The following is a 13,158-nucleotide window of genomic DNA, read 5'->3' as shown; positions in this document are numbered from 1 at the left end:
CCTGGTTTAACCCGACAGTTGTTAGCTCCACAAGGGACCCTGCAGCTGAAGTGACTAATGTTTAACAGAGTGGTGTGTTGATGCTGAATCTCCCCAGTAACACTCACACCACGCTCAGTTTTTTGGCATACTGTACCTCGTGGAGAGTGAATAAAATCTCTGCTGTTTATTATGTAACGATCGCTGATATCTGTGCAGAGAAATCTTTCTCACGCGATACATTTGATTTATGAAGACAGTTAATTAAAGTGTGACTCGCTCTGCTGATCATTTGGAATTTGAGATAATGCCCAACAAAGCCCAAGAGGTACGTATTATCTGTATTTATTTCCACTCCAACACGTCTTAAATCAGCAAATATATTTAACATTTAAATCCATCTATCTTTGGGGTGATTTTGCATGTTTTTTTTCTTTTAGGATGCTGTAATTAACCTGAAGACACTGCAGGAGATTTCCACTCAGCTTGGTTTTGAGTGGACGGTTCTGGCGTATGAGCTCGGCTTTAACAGAGCTGAAATCGGGCGCTTCCACAACAAATCCACAGAGAAAAGTGTCCAGGCCAGGACCATGTTGGGAAACTGGTAAAGTGTGTGTGCATGTGTCTGTAACATTATGTAATAGTAAGATTTAGTCAGTGTGCAGATACTGTACGCTGTATTAAAGAAACAGCGTGTGAGATTTTGGGGGATTTAGTGGCATCTAGCTTTGATGATTGCAGATTGCAACCAGCTGAAACTTCTCCTGGTTAGAATTTGTTCAGTGTTCTTTGTTTAGGAGGTTTTTTACCGTGAGCCAAATTATCTGAGGAGACCTCCTCCGCTCAAATAATAACAGACAAGTAAACCTGTGAAAAACAAAACAAAAAAAATATGGTGTTTAATATGAAGGCCAATGCAAAAACACATAAACATGACGTATTCCGTGAGGCTAAAGATAAGGTTATCATAAAAAATCTTTGGCAATGTGTGGTCCAAATTTTATTTTTTAAAACCAACAGCAATGGATCATTTTAAATAATGTCATTCTATGTCTTAAAACAGATAATCATAACTTCTCATATAAAGTTATTTGAGTTTTTCTGTGGTCTACTGAGTTTTGACTTTAGTCTTTCTCCTGACTCTGGGCTTTCTCATGTCCCTTCCTTGGTCTCAAATGTTCCTCTTCTTTCTTCACAGGTATGAGAAGTCCTGGGACAAGCCCAATAAGACCAAGCTGCTGCAGGACGGACTGGAGCGAGCAGGCAGACGGGACCTTGCTGAGAGGCTGCGTTGCCTCCACTGGGGCCACCAGAAGCTGAGCCAGAGGGTGGAGCTGCCCTCTGCCTTCCCCTTCCTTATCACAGTCCACAAGACCATCCGCAACCAAGACGCACTGCGCAGGATCAACGACCTCAGCCGTAGATACACTTAAAGCTGCCTATGGCCATAATTCTTACTTTACAAGAATATAGTACTGCAGCCTTCAATAATCTCAAATTAATATGCTGAATGTCACTTAACAAATGAATGAGAATCATGTGACATGAAGTCATGCAAAATTCGGCCTGCAAGAAATTGCAAAACAAGATGAAAAGTTAATTTTCATAACTCATTTTGTATTCCTTTTTTTCCATTAAAATGCCATTTTTTTCCTTTTAAATATTCAAATTACTTGTTTTGTCCAAAAAAACAAAAAACAAAACTGAGAGCTGTTTATTATGCAGTGATGTAAAAAATAAATAAATAAATAAAAATCTGTGAAGTTGCAGAAATGTTTGACATTGTTGCATGGTACATAACATATATGATTCATCGATTATTATTGAATTATTCCACTAATCACATCAGCATATTTCTAAGAGTAGTAGGTACATGAGGTTGTGGTCAGCTGGGTTCAAAAAGCCATAATGACATAATCTGAATGTGCCATGAACATGTATGAAATACAGATATAAGGCAAAAATAAACTGAGAAGATGGATATGTGTAGATGTACATGTGTGTCTATGTATGCATGTGTACGTGTATGTATGTGTTTATGTGTGTATGTAAGTGTAGTTCTATGCATTTTTTCATTGCATTTCATTGCTTTTATTTTGTATTTTCTTAATCTTAAAAAGCACTTTGTGTTGTTGGCTTGAAAAGTGCTACAAACAAAGTTATTATTATCATCATCATCATCATCATCATCATCATCAGCCCTGAAATAATAAAAATAAAAATAATAATAAGGAATACAAAATGCAGCCCTTTGCCGCATGTCACCTGCATGTCACATAATAATAATAATAATAATAATAATAATAATAATAATAATAATAATAATGATGATGATAATGTTGTTGTTGTTGTTGTTTTTGTTTTTGTTACCCACTTGAGCACATCTTAAATTGTAAATGTAAAAATATCCTATGCCAACAAAATGAAATCAAACGAAGGACAAAATTGCATTTTGATTAAATAATTTAAGTTTAATTTGGGCATTTATGGACTTCCGATCAACCAAACCAAAATCGACCCAGTTACACAAACCAATCAGAGAGGCGATGCCTTTCTTAGCAAGGTTGTATGAGCCAGACCGGAAGCCTGGCAAGACTGGCTTCAAAGTAAAAGATGACAATTTTTCCCTTTATCTTAAAAAAACTAAGTTAAGTAGTGGGTGGTGGTAAACGTGAATACTGGTATCATGAATCCTTCAAAATCGTATTTAATTGGATATGAAGTGAAAAAACTAAAAATCCTTGCATGACTTATACGTGACAGGGGACTTTATTTTGGCAACTTTGTCCGGAAAATGTAGTTCCAAGCCTCGGCTTGACAGTGTTATCAGATGAGACTGTCTGCTACACTCAAAACAGACACCAACACAAGAAAAAATCCAAGAAAATATGGACATCACGGTCACGGCGGCTCTGCGGGTGTAATTTTTCGTTTATGTTTGATTTTTAACGCGACATTATGATCAGTCGGAGGCCGAGAACCGTTGGCTCTCGGACATACGGGCGACCGTTGAGCTGGTAATGTATTTTTCACCGCATATGTTTGACTTTATAAACGGATGTGTCGTTATCAGACCCTTTCATGAGTATGTCAGCGGCAAAACAGCGGGTTATTTGACTCCTTATTTGACGTAAAATAGCAAATTGCCCACTGAAGTTACAGCAATGGCCTCGGCGCTGGGTTGCTTCAGCGGTCCGGAGGTGTTGGAGGACGTGAATCACGCTCGGAGTTTGATGGACGAGTTGAAATTGCTGTACGACTGCCGGCTGCTCGGGGACGTTACCATCGGGGTTAAATGTGAGGAGGAGTCCTTGGAGAGCTGCGGGGGGTCGCCCAGAGGTGACATTGATCAACTTTTCTTGTGTAGCCGCAACGTCCTAGCAGCTGCGAGCCCGTACTTCAAAAGCATGTTCACCGGGGGGTTAAACGAGAGCATGCAGCAGCGAGTCCTGATCCGCGGGGTGGACTCTGAGTCCATGTCCGTCATCATAGACTACTGCTACACAGGCAGGGTGACCATCACGGAGAGCAACGTCCAGAGACTGTACGCTGCTGCCAATATGCTCCAGCTGGACTACATCAGAAAATCTTGCTCCAGCTTCATGTCAAGGAGGCTGGATCTCTCCAACTGCGTGGGCATACTGAAATTTGCAGACACTTACGATAACCCTGAGCTGAAGCAGACTGCACAAGCTTTCATCGCCAAAAACTTTACCCAAGTGTGTAATGGAGGGGATCTGTGTGAGCTGGATTTGACGCAGTTGAAGGAGGTGTTGTCTCTGGACACTTTGGATGTGGACTGTGAGAGGAAGGTGTGCTCGGCGGCTTTGCAGTGGATAGAGGCCAACACACCGCAGAAAAGAGAGGATGCACTGCAGGCTCTGAAGTGTGTGCGGTGGAACTTGTTCACTGAGAAGGACAAGTGCTACCTTGAGGGCCTCGTGGCGAGGCCTTTAATTGAGAAATACCTTGCATCTTTTTTTAACAGGTCTGCAGAGGACATACCAGGAACTCTGGATGCACCAAAACACAGAATAGGTGTAAGCGCGAAGGAGATGATTCTCTTCTTCGGTTTGCCCTACGACAACATAATGTGCTGCGACCCTTACTCCGAGGACTTGTACTTCATGGCTCGTCCGTTGGATGACATCAGCAGCCAGGATTACAAACGCTCCACTATGGAGTCTTTAATCGCCTGTGCCACACCTGAAAACAACTTGTACCTAGCATCTCACCTCTCTAAACACTTCTGGCTGTACAATCCGGTGCTCAACCGGTGGCAGGAGCTGGCGGAGAGACCTCTGGGGAGGATACACTCTGGGATGGGCTACCTCAACGGCCATGTTTATCTTCTAGGAGGAAGAAATCCAGTCACGGATCTGAAACTGAAAGAGGTGGAGTGTTACAGCATCCAGAGGAACCAGTGGACGTTTGTGGCTCCTCTGCCTCATTCGTTAGGTAAAATGCAAGTGGTGTCACTGAACGACCACCTCTACGTGGTGAACAAAAGGAGAATGCTTTGTTACGATCCCAAGAGGAACCGCTGGCGCCACTGTGGGTCACTGAGAAGAGACAAGCTTCACAAGGCATGCGTTTTTCAGGATCAGATCATCTGTGTGTGCGACATCCCCGTTGTGAAAGCCTACAGCCCCACCAGGGGGGAGTGGAAGAGGCTGGGGGACATTCCCATCGACAGCCGTGCCCTAAATTACCAGGTGATCCAGCACAACAACAAGCTGCTCCTCCTCACTCAGACTTTACTGCAGCACAACAAAAACAGGGTCCTCATCCACGAATACGACCAAACCAGGGACACGTGGAAGAACATCATGGCAGTGTACGTGTCCACGCTGGGGCCCGTGTGTGTTTCAACACGCGTGTACCCTGCGTGTCTGTTCTCCGCTCACAGCTTCACGACAGAGGAGGACGATGACAGCGGCTCCAGTGCCGACTGGGACTTTGATGGGTTGACGGACGCAGACTCGGACTCTGGCAGCTCGAGCTCGTTCTCAGATGAGAACTGGTAGTGGTTATTGTGTCAAAGAAAAGCTCGACTTATTTATAATGTGATGGCTTTCACAGGGTTCTGCATGCCGAGAGAGGTCACAGATCCTGATTTGGCTGAGCGTTAAAGCCAGACATTTACAGCAGAAGCACAAGTCCGTCAAAATCTTGACTTCACTTGGACTTGAAACTAAGCAGGGTTGGTTTCAGAAATGCCCAGAAACAAGGGCTTTGTTATTTGATGGTGTTTGTTAGTCCTGTTTGTACAATAACTCAAGATAAATATATGACGGAAGCATAACCGTTAAGCAATAAATACCCTTTTAGAGTCTGATTTAGCACATTGATAAGGCAGCTGAATGAAGAGCACTCCAGTGATGTACATAAGTATGAGACTTGCATAAAATTGGGGGAACTAGCAGGAGACAGATTAACAAGAAATTGAGAAAAGTAGAAGAAGCAGAGGCTGTAACGTCTTGACTTTTTGTCTTTAAAGGCTCAGTGTGTAGTATATAGGGACATCCATAGGCATAAATGATTTATACTATTCATACCTCTATATATTACTAGTTTATAATCAGCTGAAATCTAGTGATGCATGATAATATCTGCACGTCATCAGTATCTGCCGATATTGGCTTTAAAATGTAATATCAGAATTGGCCAACATGCTGATGTCTGCTGATATCACAAACCAATATATATATATTTTTGCCATTTAAAAAGTGTACAAAATATCCACCCTAAGTTGAATTATTTTTCTTATTTTGCAAAATGAACGAATATTACATTAACTGAAAAGCATTGTATTTTATGTCTCCATCTGCCAGTGGGACATCATAATAACATATACATAATATGATGTTTAATTCCACAACAGCAGAGACTTGATGATCTCTAAAATTAGGTGGGAAAAAAGTGGATATATCTGTATCAGGTATTTGCCATATGAGTTGCTATATATTGGCATATCCAGTATCGGCCAAAAAATATCTTGCCTCTCTACCTGACATTAAGAATCATGTTTTCGATGGCTTAGAATTAGCCGTTTATATCTACGAATGAAGCAGGTCCTCATAGCAAATACAAATACAATAGGGGTGCTAGATAATAATAATTTTTATTTATATAGCACATTTCAAGTACAAAGTAATTCCCGGATGAAAGGTTTACAGAATAACACAACATTCAGGACGTAAAGCACAAATAATAAAATAGCACTGTGTACAAGAACATAAGAGGGCGCGAGTTCAAAAATGCAATATCATAAATAAGTAAGGAAAATTTGGATAAGAGAATTAAGCTCACGTAAGCAGAAAACATGAAGAGTAAAAGGAATAAACATGTATAAGCAGATAAGACACTAACAAAGGAGATGAGCTCTTATAAAACAGGTTGAATGCCAATAAAAGAACAAACCTTTGAATTTAAAACATCTAAAAGTATATGGATGTGCATAAAATAGTTACATGGAGAAAAAAGACTACTATAAAATGTAATTTTAAGTTAAAAATGTAACACCATCAAATAATAACATTAAGGGTAGGCTTTCTTATGAAGTGATTTTTTTTAGGAGGCTTTTAAAAGCTTCAGTGGAGTCGGCCGATCTCACACTGACAGGATTTATTTAGAGCCATTTGCATTTTCGTGTCGGTCACCATTTTTCTCCTTCACACACGAAGTTTCCGCTCGGCAGCGACACCTCTAGATGCCACTAAATCCTACACACTGGACCTTTAAGGTGCAAGATTATCAGACTTTTGACAGAGTGAAAAGAAAAGGCGTGTGTTTTTCAAGGATATTCACAATACAAAGATGCTTATCTTGCTCTTGAGTATTTGGTCGGTATAAAGCGCGTGAAGGTGCGTCATGCCGTGTGGGACGGGGCGCCACCTTGCAATTGCGCTCTCTGTAATCTCTATTACCAAATTTAATGCACTCAGTCCAAAAATGAGACCGTTTACAATGTCTGATCATGTGATGGAGGTCGTGCATTGGGGTCTAAAATGAAGCCATCAGGTGTTATGTTTATTAGTTTGTCAAAACTAATCAGTACTACTTAACTACTTTGAAGGTATTATTAGAGAATGATTTAAAGGGTAATTAATTCCTGTCAGTTCAAAAATATGTGTGAAGAAAAAAAAAGTCAGCTGGTAATTTTTTTTTCTTTTGGATTGACGGCGAATTGCTGTGTACGATTTTTTATTCTTTTTATTTCTTAGTCTCATTTTTTCTGTAAGTATTGACAGCTAAGAAACTGACAGACAGACCATCTATTTTTATTTGTTGATTTATTTTTGAGAAAGGGGCTGGTAAAAAAAAAAAAAAAGATTATCTTCTACCTGCCCATTTTCGATCATGGAACGTAATAAAGCAAGTAACATGTGGTTTGATTTTAAACTGTTTCCGTGAGCGTAATAAAAGTGAAAAAGTAAAAAAAAAACAAAAACAGTGCAATTCTCACAAGATGGTGCCCCCGTCCAAAACATATGGCAGCAGAATGTTGTGTCTTTTGTGTGTAACACTTCTGTTACATTTTATTCAGTTTCTTAAGGAGAATGTGACAAAAAAAAGTTATGGAACCGTGGCCATAATGCAAATAGCACATTTTTTTCTACTTGACAATGCTCCTCCAGAGCTACAGAAGATATTATAAGTAAAACCGTCGCAAAGACTGCGTGGTACTCCTCCCGGTATAGTAAACTGACTTAGACGTGTAAAAATCGGAGGGTCTTTAAATGCTCCGGGTTGGTTTTGTGTTATATAAAGACGTGTTTGTGGCAGAAATATTAATTTTATTTAGCTTGAATAAATGAGCACAACTGCTTATGAAATCATGTTTGTGACTTTTGGGACGTCAGGCAGCTCAAGTGCCTCATGTTTATGACTTTAAACACACCTGGTCATTCACAGGGCTTTAAAATTTGCTGTCTTTTTCTTTCTTTGTTGTTGATGCACATCAAGACGTCACACACACAGCCGGTGTTGTGAGAACTGCTGTATGAAACAGAAGCCAACGTACTGTACTCTCACTCAGGTTTAGGCTTCAGAAAAAAAGCCTGTATGCCATGATTGACTTTTTATTTTAGATGTAGTAAAATTAGGTGGTTTTGGTGAAAAAATTATAAATTTTATGACATTTATTTTAAGCTATTTTAATGGGTGTATGTATACATTTTCTTATCTATTATTTTAAACGTAATGTTTATGTTGCAATCAGAAATGAAAATGTCTTTTGAAAAGTGTTTTGAGTATTGTTTGGTCCTGATAACCTGCTGGAGGACGTTTTGTCTGCATGTAATGAAACTGTTGCGAAGCCATCGTCCTCCCCAGCCTCCCCGTACACTCAGTTACCAGTTTATTAGCTGTGTTAAAACACACACAATAAAGTGTTTATGATGTGTCTACTCTTACTGATATAAATGTTGTAGACAAAATATTTAAATCACTTCTGTAAAATGAACACTATAAAATTCTTAATAGCATCTATTGCAGGGCTGTTGTATAAGACAGTAGATTCTGCTAATAAAGTGGTAAATGAGTGTCGTTCTCATGCTGTCCCTCTGTATTGATGGATACTTGGAGAGTTACATTGGGTGTGTGTATGTGTGAAGGGGCTGTGGTTTGGATTATAAAGCTGTTTTGGTGTATGTGTCAAATAAACATTTGTGGCTGATGCAGAATTGCATTTGTGTGTGCATTTTTCCCCCAGAAAACTTAATTTAACCAGTCAGTACACATAACATAACACATGAAGTACATGAAGCAAAATTAGTAAGTACTGTAGTTTAACGGTATTTATTTTGCCATTAAATGTTGAAATGGAAGATGAGAGGAGGATGTAGAGTAATGAACAAAAACAAAAAGACAAAACCAAATAAAATTTTAAAAAATCGGCGAATACATCAATCTCAATGACAAATATTCAAGCAACTTAAACTTAAATATCACATGTCTGAAATGGTGTGAAGTAAAAGTACTCACTTATTTATTCCTACCCCTACTCGTTATTTGTTGTTGATTAATTTGTCATGACATTTCCACACGAAATGTCATGTGGAAAGTAAAATTTAATTCATTTATAAAAAATAAAATTTTCATAAACTGTGAAAAAAAAAAAATCATTTGAATAGGGTTGAAATTGAATTAAAATTCAATTAAATAAAAAAAATAAAGTGAAATAATATTAAATATAATATAATATTAAAATAATATTAAACAAAATACTTAAAATGTTTGGGGTTTTTTTTAAAAAGGCAATAGATTGTTTTTTTAACTTGAACTTTTTTATTGTTTGGCACCAAATAAAAAAATTGAAATAGATATTTGGTCCAACTTATGAACACCGTTTACACCGTCTAGCGGCTCATCGCAGTCTCGCGATGTTTCAGCACCCGTCACATCCAGACCGCGAGAAGATGAGAGATGGCAATAGAAAACAAACCTGGGGACGAATTTCACACCGTTTTCGGTCAAAATGACTCCTTAGAGCTGTCCTCTCAACACGATTATGAGACTAAACAAGCTCGGATTTTTAAGATAATAGTGATAGGAGACTCAAATGTGGGGAAGACGTGTTTGACTTACAGATTCTGCGGGGGCACTTTCCTGAAAAACCCGGAGGCAACGATCGGGGTCGATTTCAGAGAGAGGACGCTGGAGCTCGATGGGGAGAGTATCAAGGTGAGAGGACCCACACACACTTACACGTTAATGTCACACACGGACACACACACCTGAATTTTCCTACAGGGTGACCGCTGCAGTGTGCCTAAGCTGCGGTTCAGAGGTGGACACAGGCTGACCTGGAGTCAGTTGTCAGACATTAACTTGCTGTGCTTTGGGATGGCACCACTACAAAATTAAGGCCTACCTCTTTAAAATGATCAGTTGCTGTACTCACAATAAAACACACTATCGTTTTACAGTCGACACTATAACCCTAGAACAAACTGTGTAAAGTAAAGGCAAAACAAATGTACATCTTTGTGGACTCTTTGCCATACTTTCAAATAATTATTACAGCCTACTTTTATTTCTATCTACTATATATCAGTCTATATTATAATACACTTCACTTGCCTATCTACAGTATTATACCACGCTATAATGTTGTTTATATGTGATATTGTATTATATTCTTATACTATATTATTCTATATTATATATAATCTTATGCTATATTCATGTACTGTGCCATATATGTGTGTATATATATATATATATATATATATATATATATATATATATTACTATCTTGTACCTTATCTAATGTCCCATACTATATCATATCACAATTTGTGGTATACAATATTGTGTTAATGTGAAACAGATTTTGCAGTCCTTCCATACTATTACCATACCATGACCACCCAGTTTTTTTATTTGATTTTTTTCTTTCTTTTTCTCCCAAAATATCCACGATTTTATTGTATTTGTGTATAATCATGTGTATAATTTGTGTATCAACAATTCTTCTTCTTCTTATTATTATTATTGTGGTGGTGGTGGTGGTTGTTGTTGTTTTTAATCAATATTTATATATAGATTGCTCCCCAGATGTAACTGCCTCTTTTATGGACATTTTTACATAATTCCTATCATGGTTTTACTTGTAAGCCACTACTGTTTATCACTTTTGTTTTTTGCACCAATTAAAAAAAATATTTTTTCAAAAGTGAAAAAATATTTTTTCAAAAGTGAAAAAATACACATCTGTATGAGAATAATAATTCAGTAGTATGCCACAGACAGGGTAAGGAAGTCAATATATTGATATATTAACTAATACATTAATGGCTTTATTTTTGTTGACAATAAGAAACATATAGAATAACAGTAGCCTTATCCTTTTAAGTATTATTCAGTCACATCCGTGTCTGTTTCTGCTGTGCCAGCTGCAGATCTGGGACACGGCAGGTCAGGAGCGTTTCCGGAAGAGCATGGTGGAGCACTACTACCGCAGCGTCCATGCCGTCATCTTCGTGTACGACGTGACCAGCCTCTCCTCCTTCGAGAGCATCCCCGAGTGGATCGAGGAGTGCAGCCGACACTGCGTGGGGCCCCTGGTGCCCCGCATCATGGTCGGCAACAAGTGCGACCTGAGGGACCGCCGGGTCGTCCCCACCTCGGCTGCGCAGTGTCTCGCTGACAGCTACAACTTCCCACTGTTTGAGACGTCGGCCAAGGAGCCTGCAGAGAAAGAACATGTCGACGCCATATTTCTGACTTTGGCTTATAGACTGAAGAGCCACAAACCGCTGAGACTGAAGCAGCCGAGCGAGAGCAACCTGAGGCAACTGTGGAGCCAGAGGGAGCAGGAAGCAGGAATATGTCAATGCTGAGGTCACCCTCGCTCAGTATGGATGATTCACAGCCTTCAGAATCAATAATGGTGCTGAGGAAAGCAGCGTTTCTTTGCAACGCTGAGACTGAAATCAGAAAGGTGAAATTCAGAAGGTAGAAAATAGAGAAGTGTACCATGGTTTTACATTTTCCCTGCCTGATGCAAGGCACAGCTTGTGACAGTATGGGCCTTTAAGTTTGCACAATATTAAATCAACATTTCAATGAAATGCATGAATGAAAATGGAGGTATGCCAAACATTTGTAGCCTAAATTGCACATAAAATCACTTTGTGGAAAAAAAAAACAAAAAAACAACAGAGCATTGCAGAATGCACTTTAATGCGTAGACAAATTATATGCAATCAGCCGTCTAGTAGCACTCCAACATATCTACAGTATTCAAAACATACAGTGAATTATGGAACGAATTAGATTTCAGTGTACGTAGAGGGACCAAAAAGGTTAACTGAAACTGTGAATAAAAAAGTGCAATCATTTTCTTTGATTTATGTTTTAAAGTGATATTTCAGTTCTACAAAAAATGTCAAATGCAGACTGAGTTTTGTTGCTGTTGCTGAACGTGTATTTCTCAAATATTAATACGAACATAACCAGCTTTGTGTCAGCTCATTCGCCTACACATTTCTTTGGAGAGAGCTCACCAGTGAAAAAAATGTCTTCTGGGACAAAATGCAAATCTACATATTTCACTTGAAAACAATGAGTGAAGACATGCTGCTCAGCTGCGTTTGAAAATTGTAATGCTGGAAGGTACTGATGGTATGATATAAAGTCACAACTGACTGATTTTGCATGTGTACAGTAATGCAAACACTTTTCAACAGTATGGAGATTTGTGAGAATGTTGTGCTGCAAATCAATAAAAGTGGTTTTATCAGTGTGATTAAAAATGTTTGAGGTTTCTGGTGTGTTGGTGTGATGGTACTGATGATGCAGCAGACATGCCAGATTCATAATCATAATGGACTCAAATACTTACACATTATGAATATATTTTATTGCTTATCGTGAAACTAACATCACCCTTTATCCATTCAGCCAACATGGACAAGGAGTCCTTGAGGTGTTGAGAAAAACAGGAAATTCTAAACATCTGCAATTTTAATATAATTAAATAAAATAAATCTGCAAATGAAGTTAATTTGATATGATCGAACACTATAGAATAGCTAAGAAGCCTTTGAAATCTTAGCAAACTGGTTTGATTTCTTTCAAAAACATGGGGAGAATGCAATGAGCAACTTAACAAGGCATGGCCTAAAAATTTGCTAGAAAAGTTACAATAAAATTGCCTGAAAATAAGCAGGTGGTGAAAATATATATTTATTTTATATGATTTTTGTAACATAATTTTAAATATACAGTATTATAATTGTAAAAATAGTTTTCTGGACATTGTTCCCTATTTTTTGGATCATTTTCAAACAACCCTCGCCTCTTTTTTTTTAAAAGTAATTTGAAAGTGATTTTCTTTTCCCCTTTAATGAATTTATAACAATTTGGGATACATTTCAAGGTGGTCATTGCTTTTTTCTCACCAAGTTTTCAAAAGATTTCGAAAAAAAAATACTCGGGTTTCAATGAGTCGGAAGAGCTCGTGAAAGGCGTCTGAAGGCATCACAACAGATGTCAATTCAGGTTTGAAAGGGTTAAGTGGACTTTATTATGAGTTTTCAGCATCTTTTAGTGTGAAATATTTTACAGGATTTCAGCGACGACTGGTGGTCAACGTGCATAACTATAGCTCTGATGATATGTTCGAGAAAATCCTGTAAATTATCTAGTTTAAAGTATGTTTCGACAAAT

The 13,158-nt window shown here is 38.4% G+C and overlaps 3 protein-coding genes across 4 annotated transcripts; all 3 read left to right on the top strand.

Annotated features, from left to right (window-relative positions):
• Positions 1–265: 265 nt before the first annotated feature.
• On the top strand, positions 266–2,164 carry LOC121948748 (uncharacterized). Its single transcript, XM_042494190.2, has 3 exons — positions 266–307; positions 420–583; positions 1,178–2,164. Exons 1-3 carry the CDS (start codon positions 287–289, stop codon positions 1,410–1,412), a joined length of 420 nt encoding a protein of 139 aa, XP_042350124.2. The 5' UTR covers positions 266–286; the 3' UTR covers positions 1,413–2,164.
• A 606-nt stretch (positions 2,165–2,770) lies between these two features.
• kbtbd7 (kelch repeat and BTB (POZ) domain containing 7) lies at positions 2,771–8,666 on the top strand. Its single transcript, XM_042495104.2, has one exon. The coding sequence runs from the start codon at positions 3,144–3,146 to the stop codon at positions 5,004–5,006; it is 1,863 nt and encodes a 620-aa protein (XP_042351038.1). The 5' UTR covers positions 2,771–3,143; the 3' UTR covers positions 5,007–8,666.
• A 687-nt stretch (positions 8,667–9,353) lies between these two features.
• Positions 9,354–12,240, top strand: LOC121949294 (ras-related protein Rab-33B). 2 transcript variants are annotated; one of them, XM_088083433.1, is made up of 2 exons: positions 9,354–9,666; positions 10,887–12,240. In XM_088083433.1, the coding sequence occupies exons 1-2, from the start codon at positions 9,409–9,411 to the stop codon at positions 11,325–11,327; spliced, it is 699 nt and encodes a 232-aa protein (XP_087939559.1). In that variant the 5' UTR covers positions 9,354–9,408; the 3' UTR covers positions 11,328–12,240. The 2 variants fall into 2 exon arrangements, with proteins under 2 accessions (XP_087939559.1, XP_042350879.1); XM_042494945.2 differs by having other exon boundaries at positions 9,372–9,666; positions 10,881–12,240.
• The last annotated feature ends 918 nt before the right edge of the window (positions 12,241–13,158 follow it).

The sequence above is a fragment of the Plectropomus leopardus genome, chromosome 10 (assembly GCF_026936395.1).
Source record: "Plectropomus leopardus strain MGB_pleo_1.0 chromosome 10, ASM2693639v1, whole genome shotgun sequence".
In the NCBI taxonomy this organism is placed as follows: Eukaryota; Metazoa; Chordata; class Actinopteri; order Perciformes; family Serranidae; genus Plectropomus; species Plectropomus leopardus.
Note: the sequence above shows the minus strand (reverse complement) of the source record. Positions and strands in the feature narration are given on the sequence as shown.